Source organism: Strix aluco, chromosome 2 (genome assembly GCF_031877795.1).
Source record: "Strix aluco isolate bStrAlu1 chromosome 2, bStrAlu1.hap1, whole genome shotgun sequence".
NCBI lineage: Eukaryota > Metazoa > Chordata > Aves > Strigiformes > Strigidae > Strix > Strix aluco.
In genome coordinates, this window is record NC_133932.1 from 104,793,125 (window position 1) to 104,818,944 (window position 25,820).

A 25,820-nucleotide genomic window follows, 5' to 3' on the forward strand; every position below is an offset into this window, starting at 1 on the left:
TTGAGATTTCATAAAAGCTTGCCACCAATGGATGCGTACAGAGCACATTTAAGATTCTGATCTGACCTTAGAATATAAATCTGGCTCTCATTTATCAGAGATATCTGTGAGTAATAAAGGCAGTCCCCTACTATGTAGGATATTCTGCCAGTGTGTAAGAGACAATGTAGGCCATCTCATTCACCCAGAAAGACTCCTTGGTACTCACTGAGTTATGTCTTGGCAACTAAGCTCAATTAGAATATTCTAATATTATAGTATTGACAGCACCTGGAAAGCTGACAGAAAATATAGCACATGCCATAGTTTTGCTTACCCATGCCGTAGATTCTGGGCCACCATTAGCAATCTGAGAGGAATCACTCTTTGGCAAACCCAAGTCCAATCTGTTCAATAATTCATTGGTTTTGCTATGAAGAAATCCAATCCAAATAGAATTGTTAGTGCTTCCATAAAAATAAATACAGCTTTTTATTCCACACTTGGATTCTAGCCTAGACATTTTATCATGTGACTGCTGAAAAACATCACAGGTGGAACAAAAGGTTATGGAGACAGACAGAATGAAATGGGACAGAGGATACAGAATCTATACTGTGGATAAGACATTTGCTGGGAGGAATTCTTAAGCACACAATTACTGTCGTTTGCATATTTAGGGTCTACAGTGGCTATGCTTTCTTTCCTCATGTAAAGCTCCTAAAGCACAGACTCACATACTGTTGGACTTCAGCAGGATCCAACTGCTTCACTGAACTGTTGCAAATCCTTCTACCAGGTATATAAATCTCAGATAAGTAATTTAAAAGATTATTTTAAGGAATTTTCTTTCACGATTATAACAATGCAGCCTTAAAACAGATTACTTATTCAAGCAGAAAGGCTTGGAAGCTTTTTGCAGCATTGAAAAAAACCACTTGTCTTCAGCTGAAGCAAAATTGCACAACATTGTCATTCCTTATTCTGGCAAGACTTATTTTGTTTTTCCAATTGCATCCCTTATAAACCAGAAGTAGCATTGCTTTGCTCACAGTTTCAACCAACTACAGTTAAACAAAGTCACAAGCAACAACATAAACAAATGTTAAGAACAGGAGTTTTAGTGTCACAATCACGAATCAGTTTCCTAACCCGCAGTCCCAGGCATATCTATTTAAGTCTTTGCTCACTCAAAGAAACAGAGTGAGAGGAAAGAGGCAATTTTATTTCTGTATACAGCTTTGGAAAGCATGAAAGTACTGAAGTGAGAGCAGAAAGAGTGCTTCGAGAGGCATTCAACACAAAGGTTTAGTCTGCTGACAGGGCAACCAGATAGCTCTATGGGGGAGAAGATGCCACTACCAGAGAAGTGTATTTAACCTTGGAGAAAAAGCCTTGGCTGCCAAAGAGTGATGATGACTAACTGCTGAAACAGACTACCAAGTGTATTTTCATCTTTCACTCCATGATCTGAAATGATGAGTAGATGCATTCTTTGAAAACGTCCTGCTGGTCAGTGGATATATTGAGAAGTGAGGAAAAAGAACAAGAACCCACAAGTTCTCTCTTCTCTGCTACTGTGAACAATACAAACCCATGCTACCACTTCAGGTACAGAGTACTTGCTCAATCTGTAGCAAGCCATGCTTTTAGAGAGTCAGCATTCCCAGTTCATCCCCTTTCTTCCATTACCTGGGCAGTTAACATGGTTCTTAGCCAATACAGAAAGAACCAAATGAAACATAAGATTCCCTGATCTACAAAGCACCTGTATATCAAGGTTAAATAAACTATAGTCTTCTCACCCAAGTGTTAAGCACACACATTTTTTCCATGAAAGATGAGCAGTTGAGCGGTGACATAGCACAGAATAATTTGGGGAATTTGAAGTTTTAAACTGTAGATTTTGTGTTTCTCTACCTATGCTAAAATTGCTGAAATAACAATTTATTTCTACACCAGAAAGACTAAGAACTCCTACAGAAAGACTGGAATGTATTTGAGAAGATTGAAGCTTTGCAAAGAAATATCTGGCAACTTGGGGGTATACCTGGATGTACTAATTCCTTATGGATGGCAAAAGAATGACATGGGGTATGTGGAAGTTCTCATTATTTGCATAAAAATGGGGTGGAGGGTTAAGACACTGCATTGTCTGGATCAGCGCACTGGTAGATGAAAATCTAACTCAGTTTCAGTATTAGAAAATATGATTACAAGAGTGGAAGCAAATAAAGTTTCTCAGCAAGACTGTGTACTGTCTTTGAATACAGAAAACACCCTACTGCACCAAATTAAGTAATAATTAATTAAGTGTCCCTCTCTCAAGAAAGGGACTCAGGTTTCCAAACCTGACTAAAGAAAAACTCAGTCAAGTCAGTCATATATGTTAAATCATTGTGTATCATCTCTATGGAAACTCAGCAATGCATCTGGAGTTGCCAGACTGTCAAAATATTGTCTGAATAGTATTTTTCATAATATTAACCTATAGGCATAACAATGCAGAGCATAGCATAAGCCATGCTGCAGGGAAAGGGGGAAGTCGGAGAGATGACAGTTCAATTAATGTTCCAGAGAGGAAAGCATTATTTCCAGAAGGAAATCAGCATATCAAAGTGTCCATAGGTGTTCCACTTTCAGACAGTTGGAGCAACATCTCACTCACTTGCTAAGATTTCAAGGGCTAATCAAAGGTGCTACTAAAATGTGTTTTTCTAAACTAATTAATATTAAGGAGAGAAGAGCATGAGCTGAGGAAATTCATTTGAATACAGAAGCATCCTGATACCCTTCAAAACTAGCTATGCAAAAGGAGATCCAAAATTTAGATAAAGTAAGATGGCACCCTCCTAACAGGCTGCTAACCTGAGCTCTGACTACCCCTAAGCATCAGGCTGAAGAGAAGAGAGGTGTTGAGAAGCACTGGTTAAGCTGGAGTGATCTTATGAGGGTATTTTGTCTTTCTCAGCAGTGCTGTATCCCATTACACCATTGGGAACAAGCCTTTTGCTCTGCTACTTAAAATAGGCTACTCCCATACTGGTATGTTTAATAGCATCAGGCAATACTCTTAGCATGGGAACTCAATCATTGTGGTAACAGTTCCTGGAATAGTTTTGACCAAATAACACTTTCCCAAATAACTCTTGGCTGCTGTCCGGGAATGAGTATCAACAAGTAGCTCCCAGCAGGCACTTTGCATGCAACCACCCCATTTTGGGAGGTAAAAAAGTTTGCTAGCAATGGAAGCAGGCAGTCTCAGGCCTGTTGGCATCAAAAGTGACAGTGATTGACAGTGTTTAATTTATGACTACAGATGCAGCTGTGGGGGAGTGAAGCACAATACTGGATTCAGGGGCTGAAAAACCCTTAAGAGCTGTCATGGGAAAATACTGACTCTGCTGCCAGAATCATTGAGTAACGTGCTAGGAGGGGACAGTGCGTGACTGTGGACATCAGTCCATGTTGCAGATGCTTTCTGTGGGTCCTCAGATATATGGCTTTACGTTTCACAACCATTCTTCAGGCAGAATCCTTTCTTAAAAGCTGTTACCTAAAACCATATACTTGAAGCTCAACAAGTACATGTAAAAAGCAGAAACATGAATTTGCTAGGTGTTTCACTAAGAATGGTGTAATTTAGGGAATTAGAGTTGGCACCCTGCACTCGCAAACTACTTATAGATCAGGGAATCCACACGCATTTCTTATTGTTTGGGACTAAATGAGTGTGCAACTCATATTCCCACGGGGGTGAGAAAAGGGGGTGGATATAAAAGCCAGAGCGAGCCTAAGTTCCTCTGGCCTAGGTGGCAGTTCTCATGCTCTAACAGGGTCACCAGCCTTGACAGCCAAGAAGCAGAGAGCTCCACAGTTGACCAGCTTACAACTGTGGAAGATCTGAAGACTCGCAACTGATCTTATTGCAGGACCTGAGGTCTAAAATCCTGTGCGGAATAAGGTCTTTAACTTTGTGTGTCATTTGGTCTTAACTCAGACCTACAAGGCAAACAGAAAAGCCAGTCCTGAAAAGGATTCATCCTAAGGGACATGAATAAGGATACAGACTCAGGCCCCAACATCTTCCTCCACCCAAGAGTCACACAGCACTGCTTGCTAAGCTTTTCATATGAGACTGTATTCTTCTCAGAACAAAGATGTAAAGAAAATAATTTTTCTGCCTACACATAAAGTTCTTGGCTTTAAGTCTGTTTTACAGACTAACACTACAAATGCATCAATTAAAAAGGCTTCTTGTAATCTTCATTACTCCTTCCCAATGAAACCAGTGGCAGTTAATTCTTTTGCTTTAATTGATGGATATTTAAATGCCAGGATACAGAAAAATATATTGGCTTTTATGCTGGTGCTTTTGAATAAAAAGCAGCACAATACTTTTGCATATATAATAAATCTATTTATTTCTCTTGACAATTTAAAAAAGATAATGGCCACTCTTATCACTACTGAAAACAAGACAGCTTCTGAACTCCTTGTTTTCTCAAGCTGCGGGATCTCTAGCATTATGATTCTGCTCTAATGAACATCCACAAGTATGCCAAGAGCCATTCAAAAACAGTAATAAAAAATAAAAATAAAGAATCTCAAGCCAGGTGAATCATTATAGCCATTTCAGAGAGGAGACAACATGAATAGTCGTAAGACAACAGAAATAGCATCTAGTGCTGAATGACAGGGACATATCAGCTTCCAGATTCACTGCCAATAAGCAGTGCTAAAGTGCTATTTCACCATTTTCTTCCAACTCAGCTGAAAAACTAAGAACAATGCATAATGCATACATGTTATTTTCACACATCTACCCAGAAGTTTCATGATGGCTTTTAAACAATAGCAGAACTCCCCCTCTCAAAATCAAAACCAAAAAAACAAACTGAATTTCATTCAGGACGCATCTCTTTGCAGCACCAGCAAGCATGTCTATACTTTTCCCCACTTCAAGGTATTTAATTGGCTAAGCATAACAACTTCCTCAACTTTTGCAGAAATTAAGATCAGTTGCTTAATGCTACCAAGGCCTACCCACAAGAAAAGCTGCCCTTCATTTCAGTAATGGTGGGTGTGTTCTTACGGATGTCATTGTTCCTTCCTCAGTGAGGGCTCTGTCTTGAGCAATGCCATATGCATCCTGGTCAGGCACCTGCTAGGACCCATCAGCCAGGCTGGCTGGTACTAGGGACATTGCTGCTCTGCTGTCATGTGGCCTAACAAAATCAAATGCTAAAATAGAAGAAATTCCAAGTTGACACAAAGGTTGATGAGGTTGCTGTCCATTTATGCAGGTTTCCCATAGATTCTATGTTGGGCGATGGAGAAAGAGACTCCAAAGGGAGGTGTAGTTGAGACTTGTACTAACAGAAATCATTTGCTAGAGTGGGAATGAAGCTGGAAGACCAATAATACCATTTGACAAAATAATCCCACCAAAGGTACGTATTTCAAAATTAAACCATTAAGAAAGTTGCAAGTAGCCTGAGTGGGGACTAATGTATACCATCTGTATACCAACTGTATACCAACTATATACCAGCAAAAACCAATGACAGTTATATGTGCCTTCTCTCGCATCCCCTCCTCTTTGCAGAGATTTACCACAGCAAATAGTTTATAAGGTTTAAGTAAGTTCAGAAGGCAACAAGCAACTGCCATGTTTCCCACAGCTGGGCCAAGGCAAGGGGCAAGGTAGTTACAACATTTCCATTTGTCAGCAACAAACACGCCCTCAACTCTACATGGATTCTGGTTCTCCCGTACCTCAACTCTAATCCACACCTGCAGGACAGAGTCCACTTTTGGGTAAGAAGATAAAAACAAACATCATCCATGTGCAAAGTTGTCAACACAAACTAATATCCATTTTTTGGCAGGTGTGTGGGTGGGGGATTCACCTTTTGCTGGAAGCTATAAAGTGAAAGATTACAATGTGAAATAATTAACCCATTAAAATCCTGTACGATGTTGATGGCTCTTTTGCAATGCTCTTTACTGGGAAGAAAGGCCATCCTCTGGGTATTTAGTTCACTTGCTTTCCAGCACAAATCCTTCCAGTAGCCACATACCAAGCTTAATGCAGTATTCACAGACTTCCCTGGGAGTGATGTACAAGCATACTAAGGAGGACTTGGGCAAATCTAATGATAGTGATCAAAACTGTGCTATCTTTGGCTGGTAGGCTTTCTTGTCTGTCAGTTCTTGAGCATGTATTTCTGTTCTTGGGGATAAGAACAAAAAATGTGGCACTAGTTCATTCTAGGTATAAGGCTTCAAGAAAGTATAAAAATAAGGTTTTTTTAAAAAAAGACAACTTTCTCAGCAGAATTATTTTCACCACTTCCCACCCACACCCAAAACTAATCTTTCCATTCAACCCACTTGGTTTTTTTGTTTTCCTGACTGGATGAAATAATACAGCTAGGCTCTTCTTTCCTCCCACCAACTCATCCGATATTCTTGGAAGTTATTTTAGACATCAAGTTTCATTTATTATCTGAAGTAATAAGCATAAATCCAGTTTTAAGGAAAATGCAGTTTTGTATAAGTCTATGGCATAGATCTTCCATTCTGTGTGCTCCATCTGCATGTGCAATCTGCTTCTATATTTTCAGCCAGCTTGCATGGGCAGATTAATGCGTACAATTAGAAAGCAACCTCACAGGCGTTCAATAAACTGCCTTCATTATTACACTCAAGAGAGTCCCTTTGGATGTCTATAAAAGCCTAGTTTTCTGCCTGTTAGCTAAATAATTGACAACGCTTAAAATAATCAGGAACAAATGAACAAAACGAAGACCACTGTGGTGAAAAGAAGCAAACAAAAGATTCTCAAGGCTGCAAACCCTTTTTGTGCGAGCCCTCTTTCATTCTCTCTAGCAACCTATATTAAAAGTCTGGTCAGGTTTACATTTGTACTTCTGCAGGGAAAATTTGTTACCAGCCTGCTGTTTGAACCACACATCATAGGGGACTAAAAACTTGCAAGGACACTAGTATTTATCCTTCAAAAATAGATAAATAAATAAAAATTCTGGGTTTATTCAGGTTTTATTTTCTTGCATTTTATGACTTTTGAGAAAACTGCTTTGGCAGGCAAGTGTATATCAGCTTGGTTTGGTGAACCTCCTGCCTTGTGTTTGGAATATGCACTCAGAGGCACTCTGGCAAATTCTGTTTCCAGCTCCAAATTCTGAGCAGAATATACTGAGTGCACACATGTACCCAAGTGCAGCAGTGCCAGGAATTTTTACAGGAGTACAACCTTCACAAAAACAGAAGCACGAATACGTAACAAAGGGAAGGATGAAGTGATATAGCAGCCATCATGTACTATTAAAAAGTAACCCTATGTTCTAGACTGCTTTTCCCATTACATAAATAGGCAGATGGCTATTAGAAAAGCAGTGGACCACATCCAACACTACAGTTTCTGGAAAGTCGAATCCAAATTAAATAAAAGTACCTTACTAGAGAGCTGGGCTAAAACCATATGGTGAGACACACTACAGTTCAGGCACCGATTCATACAATTTGCACAGCAAGTCATAGAAAAAAGCAAGTCATGAGATAACCATCCCTCATTTCTGTTTAAATGACAATTCTTGTGTCCTAACTAAAGAGGGATGTCCTGAAAAGTCCTGGGCCAGCCATCTAACCTCTTCTTCAATCCCATTTGGAAAGATGGACACTCAGTCCTTTCCTCACAAGGATTAGCAATTGCAAAGTATGGACTATACAAGCATTCATTACCTTTTAATGCAGTCTGACAGAAACACAGTCTCTGCCACAGGTCATGGATGTAAAATGCATCCAAGACATCATTACTCAGAAGGAAGGACTCCATATCACGTGTAAGTAGTTTCTGGTAGAAAAGTGCACATGTACTCCTTATTTTCTCGATCTGGCATCTCCAGAGACAGAACCACAGTGACACTATCACCGATAAATCCCTCAAGTGCTTCTCTCTTACTACAACAGTAGCAATCCTGCTATGCAGGAACTCCCCCAGCCCAAAGTCTGCTCCTGTGTGCTCTTCAGGCTTTTTATACACAGCTACTTTAGGATATACCTTGTGAGTTTTGTACATTTTAGTCACCTAATAGAGCTTGAGTCCACCGGGGTCAGAGGAGCTGCTGATCCTGAAAGAGAGAGGCTTGAAGGCTTTTCCACAGCATTCAGTGTGTGTGTCTAGACCTCATTCTCACAAGACATAAACACATACTGAAGCAACTGTGATAACAGATACAGTTGGCTTTCAAGGGCCTGTTGTACACAGAGAAGTTACCAAGGCTTTCAAAAGATAGGAAATAACTGTATTCTGCAGACTGTGGACAAGGTTGCAGACAATTTTTCCTTTTGGCATTCACTTACTTCACATTACACCCTTTGAAACGGGATTTCAGTTCATGTTTTTAATAGTGACAGGAATTTAATCAGAACAATGAATTTATAGGCAGCATCATACTTTATTGTCAGAATATGTTAGTGACATGAGACTCTTAAGTGCTTTTCCTTATCAAATAGAAGCGGCACTTCATACAGGAGAGGTACTGATTGGGCTCTACCCCATGGAGGCTGATACAGCTAGAGACGGTGATCAATTTTAAAAGGTTTCCCAGCTAATGAGACTGCTGGTAGGCATTGATTTCCTCAGAAAAATTGTGATGTTGCAGCTACAGACGCTTACAGAAGACAGACTAACAAGGCAGCTTATCTTTTGAAATGGCTCCACAGGCCATGGCTTTGCAGAGGTCATTGTTTTATATGCAGTGCATGACCTTCCTTCCCCCCTCTCCCAGCAAGCAGGGAAGGAGATCAAAATACTCTAGCAGAGACAGCGAGGAAAGGGGCACAACCTCATATTTGTCCTCTTCGCCTCTAGACAGGTTCTTAGATGATGGAAGTAATGAGTCACTCATTTTTGCATAGTAAGCAAAAGCACATCTTTAAATACTAAGCACTTTTGTTTGAACATTTCTCTAATAACCGGCAGTACTTCAACGGAGTTACAAGTACCGTATCTTTCCATTATTCCTGGATGTTGTGCTCCATAATGGCAATGTATCTTAGCAATGCATTAGCAATACCCAACCTCAACAACATCCAGTAGTAAAGATCCCTCTTCTTCTGCCCACCAGAGGATTCCTTCAGACCAGGGAAGGCACTAGTGTCACTGTACAGCATGGGAGGTTTTTGCTTAACCAAAACTGCATTCACTGTGGGTAGGTTTTCAGCTCACTTCCTCCAGGTGCAGTATCTACAGGGCCCTCTTGGTGTATGTTCAATACATAGTACATACAAATAATCTTCTGATCGTTGAACATAATCTCCAGCAACGGAGCTCGACCATCCATCTTTACCTTGAGTTGCATCAGTCAGTTTGTTTTTTTAAGATGACACCAGCTGAATACTCACAAAGTTTTCCTAAATCAGTGGAAAGAACATCTGCCAGCCAGTGCCCTTCTTAGTGCCAAGGCAGTCTGAGCTCCTGCACCACCTGAGGACCAACTGACTGCCCACATGAAGGTGTTTCAGATGGTTTGGGTCTGCTTTTGACAGAACCAAGCTTGCTTTTAATGGAAAAAGCGCTGATCAGAAGAATTCATTTCACCCTAAGCAAAAAAAGGAACAGACTGGGAAGGTGAGGGAAAGGAAGAGATATGTCTCTGTTCAAAACTGAATAAGCTTAAGACAAAAAAAACCCAGATTAAATGGGAAGATAAGAACGCTGACAATCCCCTCAGGAAAATGCAAGTCCCTTAACTGAGGACCCTGAACTGAAAAGATCTGATGAAGTTGTTGTTGAGTTAGACTCAAAGAGCCTGAAGGTGTCTAGCCTGTCAGAAACAGGCAGAGATCTAAAGCTGTGCAGTGTCTTCAGAAATCCTGAGGAACCAAGGTGTGTGTGTGGGAAATCCACACTGGGACAAACAGAGGACAAACAGTAGGCAATATACCAATATCTAGAGAGAAATGTTGGCAATGTATTTAAGGAAAGATCTGTATCTAAAGCCAAATGGGAAGAAATAAAAGGAAAAAGACAAGAAAGGCTGAGATCAGTGAGAAAACACTGAAATGTCTATACATTAGAGAACAGAGTCTGGGCAAATGATGAAGGAACTGGAGCTACTAGCATGGGACAAAAGTGACTCCTTTAAAGGTCAAAGAGGTGGAAAGAGCAATCAGTCATGCTAAGAACATAGGTGAGTAATTTCAGGAGCCAAAGATAAAAAAGGTAAAGGTGACTAAACAGCATTGTGTGTTAATTATGTGATAGAATTGGTTTTGATCAGTTAAAAATAAATAAATAGAGTGAACTGGCAAGGCAGGAACTTCACTGCCAATGGAATTAATTATGTCAGGAGTTAAGCCATATCTAAATCTGACATTAGGGAGGTCTTCACAGCAGATCTCTACATTTAAGCTGTAGGACTATGCTAAATATAGGAAATCCTCATTATTTCCATGTGGGTTAGATTTCTTTACTAGTTACTAAAATAAGTAGATGGAGATGTAATCCTGATCATGTTTTGATAATTAGTCTTGGATTGAATGATCACACCAATTCTGTTAGAGAAAGAAAGCACAAAGTCATTCTATAATTCACAGTTTTTATTTCAAAGTGTATGTTTTGAGAAACTAAGAGAAATCTACTGAACCAAATTTCTCACGGAATGAGGTATGGAGGAGGCTTGGAATATTTTGCAGAATCAGAGGGTGGTTGAGGTTGGAAGGTACCTCTGGAGGTCATCTAGTCCAAGCACCTGCTCAAACAGGGCCACCTAGACCCAGTTGCCCAGAACTTTTGAGTATCTCCAAGGATGGAGACTCCACAACCTCCCTGGGCATTCTGTGCCCATGCTCAGCCACCCTCACAGTAAAAAAGTGTTTCCGGATGTTCAGGAAGAACCTCCTGTGTTTTAGTTTGTGTCCATTGCCTCTTTCCCTGAAGTCAAAAGTTTCAAGTTAAAAAGTGAAAAAACAGCAAAGAAGCCAAACCCTTCCTAAGCCCCAAACCAGACAAAAGAAAACAAATTTTTAAAAAAATAATCAACCCCAAAACAGGACAAGCAAATGAGGAATTTTAGGTTGTAAGTTTCAAATTTTACTTACTAATAATGATCTTCAAGGAACATCTGTCTTCTTCGCATTTCTTGTCTTTTTTTAACTTCAAGCCTCTCTGCCTACAGCATTAAAAACAGGAAAACATACTTGGGATTTCCAGTAAGCCAGAAACAAACATTGATTATTTTAATTCAAGTATTTCAATATTCTGTTTTTTAAAACAATTATAGCAGCAGTTGGGTACAGAAGTGACCCAATCTCAAATTTAAAAGTATTCAGATATGACAAAACAGCTCCTAGTGAAGAGACCAGTCTGAAACAGAAAACCTTACTGTGCTCCTGGCAGACCCATATATCCTCACAGAGGGCCTCGTGAGCCTTCACAGTTCTCATGTCATAGAACAGTTGGGACCATCTCTCAGCATAACTGATACAACGTTGGTCCTAGTAAGAAGGTAGAGGATGCGAACCACTGCACTAAAGCAGATTATAGTCTTGTAGCACTGAAAGCACAGTGATACAAGAACATGTAGCTTTGCACACAAACCTATGGCCTTCAGGAGCATTAGGTATTGGGCAGCTGAATACATGCTAAGATGGATGAAAGTGGGCGATGTTTGTACTTAACCAGTGTTATTCGGACTCAGATACCATGCCCAGTGCAAGAGTCAACCAAATCCCTGACACACAAAACTCCCGTGGAAATCTGAATGACACACAACTGACTAAATCTTTTAATTTAAAATTGCTACAGGGAGCTGTAGGTGGTAATGACCCATTTGGTCAGAGCTCCAAATCAAGGAGAAGACATTGTACCTGAGTGGAGGTATTGTGCAGGTAGAACTGGGGGTATAGGGGGTGTGTGTAAGGGGAAAAGGGGTGTTAAGAACAGGGATGTAACCCCTATCCCCATCATTTTCCTCCTGTCTTGCAGTCAATAACATTTCAGAAAAATTACAATTCTGCTGGCAGTTATTCAATTACCTTGCCTTTAGTTATTTCAGGGTGGGTATTTTTTAATTGTATAAAGAACGATTGTCTGAAAGAGATTTGCAAAACAAGCACAAATTCCTCCTCAGCCTGTATTGGATAAAGAAAAAAAAAATCCTGTCAGATGTCTGCAGATAGGAAAAGAGCCACTATGCTGTGTAATGATATAAACTGTTGGAAGGCAAATGACTTAGAAGTTGTTATCTGGAAAATGGCAATGGGAAAATAAACAAAAGGAGAAGACAAATTTCTGAGTAAGAAGTCCCATTGCTCAGTCATTTGGCATGCCGAGACAGTAGTAGAATGTATAAATTACTAATGCAATTAAAAAAAAAATCAAACTAAATTAAGGAATGTCACCCCACGGTATAAGTAAATTTCGATGGTGTTCAAAGGATATCTTGTTTGCTCCTAATCCCTCCACCCAGAGACAGATGATTTTTTAGACAAAATATTTCCACTTATCTGTGCAACTTAACAATTTACAGGGAAAGAAAGAGGAAGAAAGGAAATCTGATGGCATCTATTATTGTCAAAGGTGATGTTGATACCTTCAAAACACCAGTAATAGCTCCCAGGCTTTTGCCCACCACTGCTCAACACTGCAAGCTTATGCCTTCACCTCTGAAAAAGCATTTGACATGGGATCCACCATCATACTGCAAGGCTTCTGAAAGTTCAAATCTGAAGCTCATCAGAGTTGCTGTGGTCTAGCTCCTAGCTAGAGCAACACAGTGATATTGAGTTTGATAAATACAGTCATTCAATATCACACCCATTTCCCACTAAAGAAAAAAAGTGGAAATATCCTACAGCTATTCTACCACCAGAATGGTGCCTGAAGAAATCTCCAGCATATTGAAATAATTTACTTGTGGCTTGTGTGACTATTTTCTATTCTGGAGGTTTACTCTGGGATCTCTGCTTAGGACACGTACAAATGACAGACAACGGGACCAGGACATTCTCTAACTAATGATAATCTATCCATAGACATTGCCAAAGCACTCCACATTTGGCACGGTCTTCAAAAACAAAGCCAAGAGTGGAACAGCTGTGATATTGAAGGTAAACATGTTGAAAAGCATTAGCAGAAGGTCTGTAAAGTGCCTGGTTTTAACAAATTCCCGAAAAAGGCCATTCATGCTGATTAACACAGTCAAATTAAAGTGCACACAATTTGATAAAGAATAAAATGAAATTACAGCTTATTCTAAATAGGACAGTTTCTAAAGATGGCAAGACTGTTACTATATAAGAGCAAAAGAAAGTTGCACACAGTAGAATTACATTGAGCCTTTTCACTTCAAATCTTTTGAATCTGTTAATATTCAGTCAACATTTAGAATATAGAAGGAAAGGCTAAAGGCAGGGTAACAGGAGCAGAGATTGAATGACAGGAAACAGCAGTATCCAGTGCACTGAAGTTATGCTATTTTGTGTCCAGCACAAGTGCAGAAAGCTTAAAAACCAAGAAGACAAATATCAGCCACTTGTTTATTTTCTTGGGAACTCTGACAGTCCTTTCATCCAAAAGACACAAAGAAAGTTATGGTTCAGTCTGGTCAAAATCTGTGATGTGAAAGGCTGCACAAAAGATACCCAACTGCAGATGCCTGCTACTAATAAGCAAATAATAATAATGCTACTTCCCATGTACTCCCACACTTTCTGCAGATCAGACACGGATCTCAGAACTAGGGACAAATACAGCAATAGGGACTCCCCTGATAACGTTACAAAGTCTCTTCAAAATTAATTCAGTGAGCACTCAAGAGATCACTAGAAAAGAATAATATCCAAACTCATGTAGCCCAAGGTTATCCCATGAACAAATTAAAGCAGTCTCAGGACAAGCTGCCTGACATGGAGCACATGGGATCCCAAATCCCATTCACTGCTACACATGGAGACTTGAGTACCAGTTCACACAAACTGGTCCTGTGGAACACAGAATAAGGGGGAAGGATCCACCTTTCTTCTCTCTGGGAGATGAAGAAAGACAAGGTAGATGCTAAGAGCATTGGTATTCCAGCACCTAAACCTCATGTTTAATTAAAGAATGTCAGAGACAGGCAAGTGGACTCCTACAGATGGTAAGGCAGACCTTCCACATTTGGATACTGCTTTGGCAGCACCCAGTTTTCTCTTGGTCACAAAGAAAACGGGAGAGTGGATACTGCTTTTCTCTGCAAAACTGGCATTAAAGAAATAACATAAACAGATCCTATGTTCATAAGCAGCACTGGCTTACAGTACATCATCCTTATAATCAAGGAAGTACTGAGCCAAGCACCAGCACCCGTTCGAGTCATCACATATTAGTCCATAGGGCTTCATCATTCACATTTGTTGACAAAGTAACTCTCCAGCTGTGAAAGTTTCAGGGCCCCTGCTGATAAAGCTGGCTAGCCACTATCTCCTTCAGACTGTCAATTTGATTTTTATTGAATGAATAATAACCTTGAGCAAAAGAAGGACTGGCCAGCAAGAAAAGAAGGCTTGTGAATTTGCAGAAAGATATGCTCTCAGCTGATGCTCTGCAGATGCAGTTATCTACAGATCTATCACTTTAAAGAAAAAGTTCCTCTCCTGCAGTAACTGTGGCCCAATGTTGGTCATACAGTACCAGTTCTTTAGGATCCCTTTCCTGCCATCCGCAGCTCTTGGGACCCTTTCACTTGCAGGCAGGGTGAGATAGCCAAATTGACACCTTTTAGTGGCTTTCCAGCACGCTTTTCTGAAACACGGTTGAATTTTTAATGTATAAACATCTCACAAACAGAAATCTTCATCACCTCAATCACTATTATGGAAGACAACCCAAATAAACATTTCAAATTAAGAGTTCCCTTTTATGCTCCTCCTGTTTTGTTTGTTTGCTTTGTGAGTATAAATTTATTTATTCAAATTAAACAGTCTGTTTGGCAAAGATGTTTGCCATGATGTTGCATTCTCCTTTAGAAGAAGCTGATAGTTACAGTTTTACTATCTACAACATCTATAAAGATTTTATAATCTGTGGGAGTGAAGGTAAGGAAATTAAAGAGCATGAAAACAAAACTGATACATCAATATATTTTCTAGGTGTAACTATAAATTATATCAGTCTTGCAACATTCTTCTTGTCCAATGCTCAAGGCGAAACAACATATATTTAATAGATGAATAAAATATAATTAATCCCCTTTCTACTATTGCTATTATCACTGCTTCTGGAGTTATACATGAGCTGGTAACTGTTAATGACATTTTCACGTGATAATATTTATTGTCCCTGTGAGCTATTCTGCATGGGCTTATCCCCAAAGAGTAATGCTAACCACTGAAAGACCGAGAACACACTAACCCTTACCTAGAGGCAATTATAGCTATTTTTGTTTGTGCATGTCCTTGTACACCATCCAGTAGTGATGGTTTTTTAATTAACTCTCACCATTCAGCTTCTGTGCAGAAGATCATTTTACTGTTGTGGAGACAGAAATCTCCCTTTCTCTCATTATTACTGTGCACATCAGTATCATGCTCCCCCTCTTTTCTATTTCCATTTAAATTCCACGTTACATTCTCAAGCACGTTCTACTTGGTTTCCACCAAGGAGACATGAATGGGCTTTTACAAAGGTTTATGCAGCACACAGGACAAGAAGATGCTTTGTGAGAATAAATAGAAAAAACAAAGAAACACAAAATAAAACTGAAGATTTGAAATGAACTATCATTTGTGTCAATATATGGTTAATATTAGAGAGAAACGTGATCTTCCATATTAACAATACACTTGGGTGTGCAAGCCCCAGAGGGGCTGGAGGGGCATCTGAATTTCAGGGTGCACTCAGCAAAATGCAGATAGACTACACTGACCTTTTCATCATTTGGATGCTTTTTCCATGATGACAGACTGGATTTTCTTGTATTTTCCATGTGTACAGCAGGCAGTTATGGATTTCTAAAAGGTCTTTGTGCCATCTGCCACAATCCAGTCTTGCAGAGAAAGCTCATGCCAAAGTGAACTATATAACCTGCACACACAACTTTAACCCTGACCCTAGTGTTGTCCCTTTCTGGTAACTCTTCAGCATGGATGCCACCAAGAGGCTGGAGTTTCTGAAGAGCCAAAGGAACACTCAAGCCCCAAAGAACACCAGGTTAGGCATCCTTCAGTCAGCCATAAAGACAAGGAGGACTGGATTTCCTAACTCCTTGATGCAATCCAGGGCTACCATTTAATTTAATTAGCCTGTTCCATGTAGTTCATCAAAATCAAGCACAAAGACATGAACTTTGTTATATGGCTCCAATTCTGCGGTAACCATGTTTACCTTTTCTCTCTGAATTGCTTTCTTTTTCAGGATTTCAGCTTCTTCAGCTGCCTTTTTTGCTTTTATATATTCTTCTCTCTTGTGCTGTATGACATAAACATAGAAAATTATTTTACATATGTATGTATACAAAGAATACATAAGGTAACTTGACTTGACTCCTGTACTGCACATCTTTCAGACCTAAAGTGTGTTTGAGGAAAGTTTCCAGAATTTTTTCTTAAAATGAGGCACTGAATAAAGCAGGCTGTGCACCAGCTACTCCAATACTGGCTGTATGAAAGCTGAGAAATCTAGGACTGGTAAATGGGCATCTATGCAAGGAATCACACAGCTGATTGATAACTTACAGGCATTTATACCTTTTATAACAGGAACAACATTTCTACATAAGCACTGGATGGGGTGGTACATTGATCAATTAGTCAAAGCGTAGGCAACATGCTGGAAGATACAGCGAGGCACAGAAGTGTCTTTACAACTGTATTGGTTATCATTTTAGATATGATCTGCGATACAGGCTGCTACATATTTATAGCCAGATTTCTCATTTTCTTTGGTTTGGAACATTTGTTTCTAGTTTTCTGCTGCTTCCTTCAGGTTTCATGACTTTCTTTTGTCAAGCAGCTGTGAGTTCATTTAATAGCCATATGAAACACTGCACGAAAACCTTTTTTTTGAGTTCTTAAAATAAACAAACAAATTTATTCTTCCTGACCTTTTGCTGGTATTTAGATTGCATGAACATCATTTGCTGTTTTTGCCTTGCTTGAGCCTCTGATTCCTTTCCACCTTAAAAAAAAAAAAAAGTATAAATTGCATTTTGCATAAGCATTTTAAGTTCAAATGCCAGTCATTTCAGAACAGAGCAATATAACAGATTGGATGTATGCATATATAGGAAATTTTTCATAATTACAGTAGCTGTCTGACATTAAAGAGAACAGATAGAAGACCTTTTTGATCATTTTATCCATCCGTCAAAAGCACTAGCTTGTTATTTACAGAGCATCCACTGTATCATTCACTCTACCAGCAAATATGTCCTACAGTATATGAACAGTTTACCGAGGAACTATTCCATTTTCACAAAATCAGTCACGGTTTGCAGGTGAATCTTCATTTTCAGATCCAGCTCTCCCCGCCTTTGCTCAGTTTGTCACACACACATACATACAGAGTCAGAAATTTTATTGCCAAAAAGTTTCTCTTTTATCAAATTTAGGAGCTTAGAGTCTGCCAGCTCTAATGGGATGCAATCATTTGAATATCTTCTAAGCAATGTCTTGGGGCTCGAGGAAGAATCGCCTTTCTGAAATGGAAATCAAACCCTTTTCCCACAGACCTCATATTCATATCCAGGTAGCAGAAGGTGCCCTTTCCAAAGGCACAGGCTCTCTTTTGAGAGCATCTAAAGCTCTGGCCATAATGTTCAGCCTTCAATTAAAAAAAAAAAATAACCCTTCACAAAAAAAACCAAACAAAAAAATCAACCACGCAGAGAAAGTGATAATAGGTCTTAAGGGATGGAGGCAGTAGGTTTGATTCTATTATTCTGCTCTACTATTTTCCAAAGTATTTTCTTGCTTTGGGAAAGCCAATAATTCATTCCCTCAGTTATTGCAAAAAAAAAGCAGCCCCCAGCCCATTCTGAAGATGAGGGCTGTATTTTCACCTAGTGTTTTTCTGAGAAGTTCCCCGCTATGTGACTGTTAATTCTACAGAAGCAGCTGGACCGATCTGTGCTACCTGAGGTTCCTGAAATGTAAGAAAGACAACTATACTAGATCTTTCAGGAGGGATCACTCTTCACTAAGTAGCTTTCTCTGCTTACTAATGGAAGGTAACTAATCTTTAGGTGCTTTTGTGAGGTTTAGTGAATGGGAGATCAATTCCCTAAGTGTGGCAACATTTCTATGCACACAAATAACTCCAGAAGATTAAGCTCTCAAGAAAGACTGGCCACACAGTATACAAGCAACAAGCTTACAGTAGCAATAAGCATACAGCTGGCATTGTAGAGTGTCTCCTCTCTAGGAAATAAAATTGCTACTAAACCAGTTTTGAAACCTTCTGGATGCTTGATCTTTCTTTCTTTCTTTCTAGCCTTTCATTGGCAACATTTGACACTTGTGTTCACTGTACTTTTCTGCATGTACTGCTGGACATTGACCCTAAACAAGTATTTTTCTGATCATTATTAGCCATTGCTCATAGCCTTTCAGCCAGGTTTAATTCATTCAAATTGGCTTGGCTGTAATGTGTGAAATGATTCACTGAAGTCAGAGTGTATCATGACTGGCTTTATGTAATATGATCAAAAAGAGGCCATTGCATTTATCAGGCATGATCTGTTGCTCTACTCATTGCTTATGGAAGAGGGTGGAACTTTACATCCTTCACTGTTCTCATACCTCCATGGTACCTGAAAATTTGCCAGTCAAATATTACAGAGTTGAAATCTGGAATACTTCTTTCCCTATGGAAAGCATGAGTTAAGAAACTTCAACTTTAAGAATTCTCTGGGGATTTGGACTAGACGTGTCACTTAAAATCACTCTGAGAAAATAACATAGGATACTTTTTTACCTTAATGAGTACCTACAGTTGTAAAATTAGAGATGCCACTTACATTTTTTTTTCTCTTTCCCTGAGCTTTCTTCTGTTCTAAATTTGTTCCTGTGGGAATTATAAGATCTAATAATTTTTGCACCTTATCTGTTTTCAGAGGCCCTGAACATAGTGCATGTGTCTCAGTCTCCAGGGGTCTTTCTAAGTGGCAGCTAGAGAGTGACTGAAGAGCTCATATAACCTTCTTGAATTCTTTCAGCTTTTTCGTGCTTTATTTTTTTCTTAATTTGCTTCTTTCCCAAGAAAGTTTTTAAATGCAGTGGGATCACAAAAAGTGAAGACTCCCCACACTCAGTCACTGTGAGTTTGCCACCACGTCCCCAGTCATACAGCCAGCCTGCACACATTCTGCATAGACACCACACACCACATTTCTCTTGCCAGCTTTCACTTCCTTCATCAAAAGCTTTGTGGTCCTCTTGGGACAGAAGCATGTCTCCTAGGAACTGCTCACAGGCAAGAAGCAGCTAGTATGTATGAACTCACAAAGAGCATGTCTGGCCACACGACTGCACGCGATGGTGGGAATACAGGGCATTACACCAACTTGAAAAGGTAGGTTCACCACTGCAAACAACTGGGACTTAGGCCCATGTTGGACCAGTATCACCTTGACCACAAAACCAAATGTGTGTTGGAATCAGTTCAAATTCCTCCATCTCCCATCTTGTATCTATTTTTATACACAGTACATCACCCCAAACTTATCTTGTGTAGCATGGCAAGGAAAGAACTTAGTTCCCAGGTCAAGGCAGACAATAGCTTACACTGTGCACCCCAAATTCTCCTCTGACAGTCAAGGGAAGGAAGGGTAGCTCTAGATTACAAAACTAATAAAGGCGTCATTATATCATTATAATCATTCACTTTGTCAGAATTAACTTTGTCCCATTTCTATTAGTGCAGTTCCTCAAGGTCATCCCATTTTTGCTGCGCAGTATCCTCATCATGTTCTGTAGAGATGATGCTTTCAGGTTTTGTCTTGTCAGTAAGTTTCATCAGCTTTCTCCTACCTTTTGTGCCAAAGACATTTTGTGCCAAAGACATTAAAGAAATATACTAGAACAAGATAGGTCTGAAGACTGGTACTTGAAAAGCACTTCTAATAACCTTCCTTTTGCTTCAGTACAACCTGCAGTCCTATTCTCTGTACAAGATTGGGGGTGGGCTAGTTTGGATTTTTTTTTTTTTTTTTTTTAACTTAACTGCCAAATAGCACTAAATTAAATGTTTTATAGTGGTTATAACTGAAGAGATCTCCTATGGTTTCTATCACCTGTCTACAAAAAAAGTTGGTTATCTTATGAAATGCATCAGTTCAGTTCAAGGTGACTTAAGTTCCTGTAGCTTTTTATTCTGTTTTTCATTTACCCATCTCTGTTGTTATTTTTATAAAACTGTTAATACAGAGCCTCATGCACATTTAGCCTGCAAATGCCTGAAGCTGCAGGGATCACTTTTGCCTAATCAAGAGTCAGCAGTCAGGAAAGCACATGTACTGGCCCCTAACGCAGAGGAGTTTTCGTATGGGTAACTGTGCGGTCTCCGACACATGCTGTCCATCTGCATGCTAACCCCAAGTGTGAGCCCCCTCAAAGACATCAACCACAGGCAATGTCACCAGCAGGAGGGATAATCCACCTGTTTTTCCTGAATGTTAGTATAGATTTTCTACACTGATATTAACAGATTTCTTGAGTGACAATCCATGATGTTTTGTCTCAGAAACATCTTTATTGCCATGACCATAAAAAGCACAGACAGTAGGCTCACGTTAGCCCTTATTGACACTGAATCTCTTTAATAAGTAGCATGTGAGAAAAAGTGAAAAATGTCTCATGTCCTGAAAAATAAAATTTTGCAATTCATAATAGCTGATTTATATGTCTTACCCAGTCTCTGTGGAGCCAACTTAATTGGCCCTGGCCTGTGTTCTTCCTTCCACTGCTCCAGGTCATCTAGCTCTTTCTTAGCAACTGAGCAGGTACAAAAAGAAACAAATATATGGAAGTTAGAGGCAATACTAAAAAGCAAGCAGTATCACTAATTGTATGTAACCCTGAAGACCCATCCAGGAACAGACAAACTTGTTCTCAGGGGGTGCAGACACCCCACAGGAGGTTATACAATCACTGCAATGATCAGCTAACAAGGCAAATATTTTGCCTACCATACCAAGATGGTATGGTGAGCAAACCCTAGGACTCAACCCCAAAAGCAAAACAAAAAACGTCTAAAGGACTGCTAATAGACTGCTTTTTAACCCCTGGGAATCTGTAGGCAAATGCCACAATACTTACTCCTACAGGTAAAGCAGAAGTTGTTACAATTAAGATGTTATTGCTGCATGGAGGGAAATGTTTGTGGTGTAACACTTCTGAGTGAGGAAATGAAGAATAAGTAATTTTCTCTCCCAACCACACACTCCCTAAACAAAAACAGGAGGAATGCATGATTCAGCTTCAAATTAAGGCACTTCAACACAGGTGTTCACATGTGAGATGGGTGGCAAGTTCCTGGTGTAGCTGGTGGAGGTCAAAATGCAGCCAGGGGCACAAGCCATATGCTCTAGGATTGCTGATTAAATTGCTCTCTCAAATTGACTGACAGAGGAAAAACCCCAACAATTCCTTTCAACAACAAGGCCCACAAAGCCTATGGAAAGAGGAGCCTTATTTTACAGTAGTATTTCAGTTGCTCCAGCTCATTTCACTCTTACTAAAACCAACATGGACCATATTTTCTAATAGCACGCTATGGCTATCAGATGTTAACACCAGCTCTCCTCTAACAAGGTAAAGCCAGTTCCTGAGCAAGTCTCTAAGGAGGCCCAGGAGAGACACCAGCTTGTTATTTCACCTTTAAAATAAGCACTTAGGTAGAGACTGGATTTGGTGAGGCTCTATTTCTGCCAGTATTCATGGCAGAAATACTTGGCAGGCTTCAGACCTTGGATGCTGGTGGCACAAAGTGAAAACAGATCTTTATTAGAGCAGCAGCACCTTTGCTGTTAGCATCAGAGTCAGCTCTAGGTTGATCTGCTTTTATTCCTCCTTCCAGAAGATTACAGTTTGGTTCAGAACAAGTCCATTTTCTTTCTTGCAACCAAAGGAAACCCAACCCCACACCAATCTGCTGGTGAAGCACTTCAGCTGAATTCACAATGTTTGAGAAGAAAGGATTTAATTGCACTGTTTAGCTGAGGGCTCAAAATGTGCAAGTGCTGACTGACATTCCTTCAGCTTTCATATCTTGCACAATAAACAGCAAAAGAGTGTAGGACTGCAGTGCTTGGTCACTTCTGCATACAGAATTTCTTTCATAACCAACTCTTGCTGTAACTTTGCCAATGAAAGCTTTTAACACATGCCTAATCTTTCTAGTAGAGGTTCAGGGTGTTCCTGCTTAGCTACTTTCACGAGCAAGACTCAAAGTCAAGCAAAAGGGAACTTACATCCACAGAGATTTTCCATCTAAAATGACCCTTCCCAGCTTCGTTAAAAGAGCTACCTACAATCCTTAAATGGAAATTCAAGAACCAACAGTGGTTGCCTTAGTCTCCACACAAGACCGTTTTCAAAAATATTTCTTGCTTATATTTTTCTTCTTCCTCTCCCTAACCCAGAGAGAATTCAAAGTCAGGTTCTCCAATCTGAATTCAATCCTGTGTAAATGGGATTGAGCTAATTCCAGCTGAGTCTTGTAGAGGCCAGGCTGAAGAGCTCCAGCACTGAAATTACCAAAAACCTTTTCCTGAACATGACTTATTCTGCATGAAGTTTAGTCAGGTGAGAAGTTAATCTTAAGAAAAGCCTACATAATGATGGAGAATGTTCATAGCACTGATTTTACTGTCACAGTTGCACATATAAAAGCATTGTAAAAATTAGGATGAAAGTTGCAAGAGCAATAAAGCACACAGACCCCTAAACTTATTCAAGTAGAAATAATGTATTACCATATTAGACAACTCAACTTACTTTGCTTCAACTGGTTTCTTCTGGTTTCATTTGGAGTTATCAAGACATATGGGCCAACACTAAAATGAAAGAAAACACTCTCTTATTTTTATTGTAACTAGAAGGAGATTCCTTCTTCAGCAATTTTCTGCTGTTGTAGCAAATAATTTCATATCAAAACTGGTATTCAGCTCTTCATGAATTTTTGGTAAATATTTTAGAAATACTTGTTATATTTGGAGTTGGCTGCAAGTACCAAGGATAACATTTTCAGAAAATTTTAGCATAGCCTTCACTTTTCTTATTCAAGTCTCACTCTAGACTGCTGACCTAAAATTTCAGCCATTTCAAATCAAATCACCTCCTTGAATCAAAATGTTCCAGGTGGTAGACAACTACTTTCACAGCTTGCTCAAGCACAGAGGAAGACCATTGTCTACTGGGAAGAACACTGGTGCTGGTGCTGGCAGTCCCACCCTGTACCTCAAGGTCACCAAGGACCTCATGGATTTAGGCAGTGTGTCCAAGAGCTGTCCAAGGAACGTGCAAAATCATAGTGTTTGTGATGGACCCAGGTGACTTGTTCTCAGACTGAGCCTCAGTTTCCTTGTCTGTCTTGCGTGTGTCAGGCACCGGGAATTCCTTGGGCATATTTATCTTGCTGCCATGCCTAAGGTGTGACTCACTGAATCAGGACAAAGGCCCTGTTTTGTTAGACTTAATTCAAAATGCCGTTGCTGTCTCAAGTAGCTATCAATCTAATGTGACAAGAAAGAAGCAGGACAGGGTTCAGAGTGTATTAGAGACTCGAGGTGATCAAAAGAGTGATGAAAACATGTCGGTTAGTTACACTTGGAGAAAACAAAGTGTTTTATCTACACAGTGTATTGTGTGAACACGAGTTTACACTGCTCCCATTCAGCGGAAGCTGAGCCACAAGGGTGCAGGTGTACCAGAGATGCACTAAGAGGCAGTTGGCTCCATGTATCAGCATAAGCTCACATGTGTCTGCAGCATTCAACAGGGTTTTATCTGCACGCGTGGGCACAAATATTTCGTCTGACTTCATTGCAGGGAAGGCCCAAGGAGAAAAGCAGAAAACAAAGAATAATGAGGGGTGAAGGCTGAGCCTCTTAAAAGAAGAAAGGCCCACGGGGGTGGCTAGAGGACAAGCTAGGAAGCAGAGAGAGCACAGTTGGTTGTGAAAAAGTAATGAGAAAATGAGGCCCGAGACTAAGGCTAAAAAGGGGAATGAAAATCATGCAAAGAGATCAAAGTGCGAAAAGCTGCCTGCTGCTGTATCACTGTAATTCAAGGTTTGAGAAGGAAAGTATTTATATCCAATTACCTCTTTCTCTTTGAAGACTTATTCTAGGAGGATGTGGATTAATTTATGAGATTAAACTAGTAAAGATAGAGCTGCGAGCTTTAATGGTGCCATTTAATATGATCCTTTCTCTTCCCACCAGCTTACTCTGGTGCCTGTGAGACTGTTCTTCACCTCTCCACTGAATCCCAGGCCTTCAAAGGCTGGAGCTAAGAGAGCAGCAACGCCCCTCTGGTATTCGCAGCACAACTGCAACAGTTACTTAAAAGAAGTTTTGACAACCCATTTTGCTTATGGCATAACATTTCCCATCACTGATGGTTTTTCAGACTTTTCTTTATTTGACTGAGTAGTAGCATTTACAATTTATCCCAAACTGCCTTTGACAAGCTACTGTACAGTTTATCAGTTTCAAGCTATTTTTTTTAGTATTTTTTCTTGGCTGTTTCAGATATTAATATCCTATTTCTCTCAGGTTCATAAACAAAAATTACTAAGTACCTTTTACACTCCCTTCCGTCAGTGAAAAAAATGACTGGAATTGTGAGTTGCAAGACTGCACATTTTTCCTCCCAAAACCAGCAGTGCATCTCAGACATCCCACTTCTTCACAACACTAGAGGGCAGAAGAGTTTTTATGTCATCTGATGTATTTGACAGCTTCAGTTTTTGGTTTTGTTTTAAGTTAGGAATTGAAAACATGGACCACTGCATGTCTGCACATGTATGAGAAATCACAGTATCAAATCTAGCCTTTATGCCATGAACCATTTCCTTTATCTGCTTCTGCTTTTTGACTGAAACGCTCAGAGTCCAGGAGGCCAGGTGGGGGGTCACTCTTCTGACATCTGACCATGGTCATTATCCAGGAGCTCAAAAGGATGGCACTTGAAATATAGCAAGGATCAATCACTTTACAGAAGGGTGACACTACCCTTACTGCCAGGGAAAGTTCTGCTCTGTTTTCCAAAGAGCAGTTTAAGAGTTGTTGTGGCTAAAAGAGTGCTTACTTAAAGGCCAATTTAGTTTCCATGTTACTGAAATAAAGGCAAGGTTAAAATAAAATAAGGATGTCAAGTCTCCAGTGGAGGAGGGAAAGGGACAACAGGATACTTACTGACTTTTGATTGTCTTTTACCTAGTGCTTATACTACATGCTTTGTTTTAGTCCAAGTTAACAAAAAAAACCCAAAAAGGATTAGTGAGTTTGTCTAATTAGCATTCACTTTGATCTCTGGAAAGATAGATATGTAAGAGTGTAGCTTTGGGTACTGGGATCAGGGGTAGGGAAGAACAAGCACATGGTAAACTTCTTATGGGGTGGGTGAACAGGTCCTTGCTTTTCAAGCCTACAGCAGAAGAGGAGTCAGATGAGCTGTTTCCTGAGACTCCACCTGCCCTACCAGTTCCAACGCTAAAAATAAAATCCGCACCTAGTGCCCCTTATTTTCTTGAGACTTTTTTGAAGGAAAGAAAGTTAATCCAAAAACTCACTACCAGCTTTCACCTTGTCTTTTTAGCCAGTTTGCAG

At 39.8% G+C, this 25,820-nt stretch overlaps 1 protein-coding gene across 1 annotated transcript in view; it reads right to left on the reverse strand.

The window, feature by feature from the left end:
- The window catches only part of EPSTI1 (epithelial stromal interaction 1), a 47,433-nt gene that overhangs the window by 14,421 nt on the left and 7,192 nt on the right, over positions 1–25,820 (reverse strand). The window contains exons 2-7 of the mRNA XM_074816951.1: positions 22,984–23,042; positions 20,896–20,979; positions 17,091–17,164; positions 16,373–16,456; positions 11,110–11,180; positions 317–410 (exon numbers count right to left, since the gene is read on the reverse strand). Of these exons, the coding sequence (XP_074673052.1) occupies positions 317–410; positions 11,110–11,180; positions 16,373–16,456; positions 17,091–17,164; positions 20,896–20,979; positions 22,984–23,042 (466 nt within the window). The remainder of the gene's footprint in view (positions 1–316; positions 411–11,109; positions 11,181–16,372; positions 16,457–17,090; positions 17,165–20,895; positions 20,980–22,983; positions 23,043–25,820) is intronic.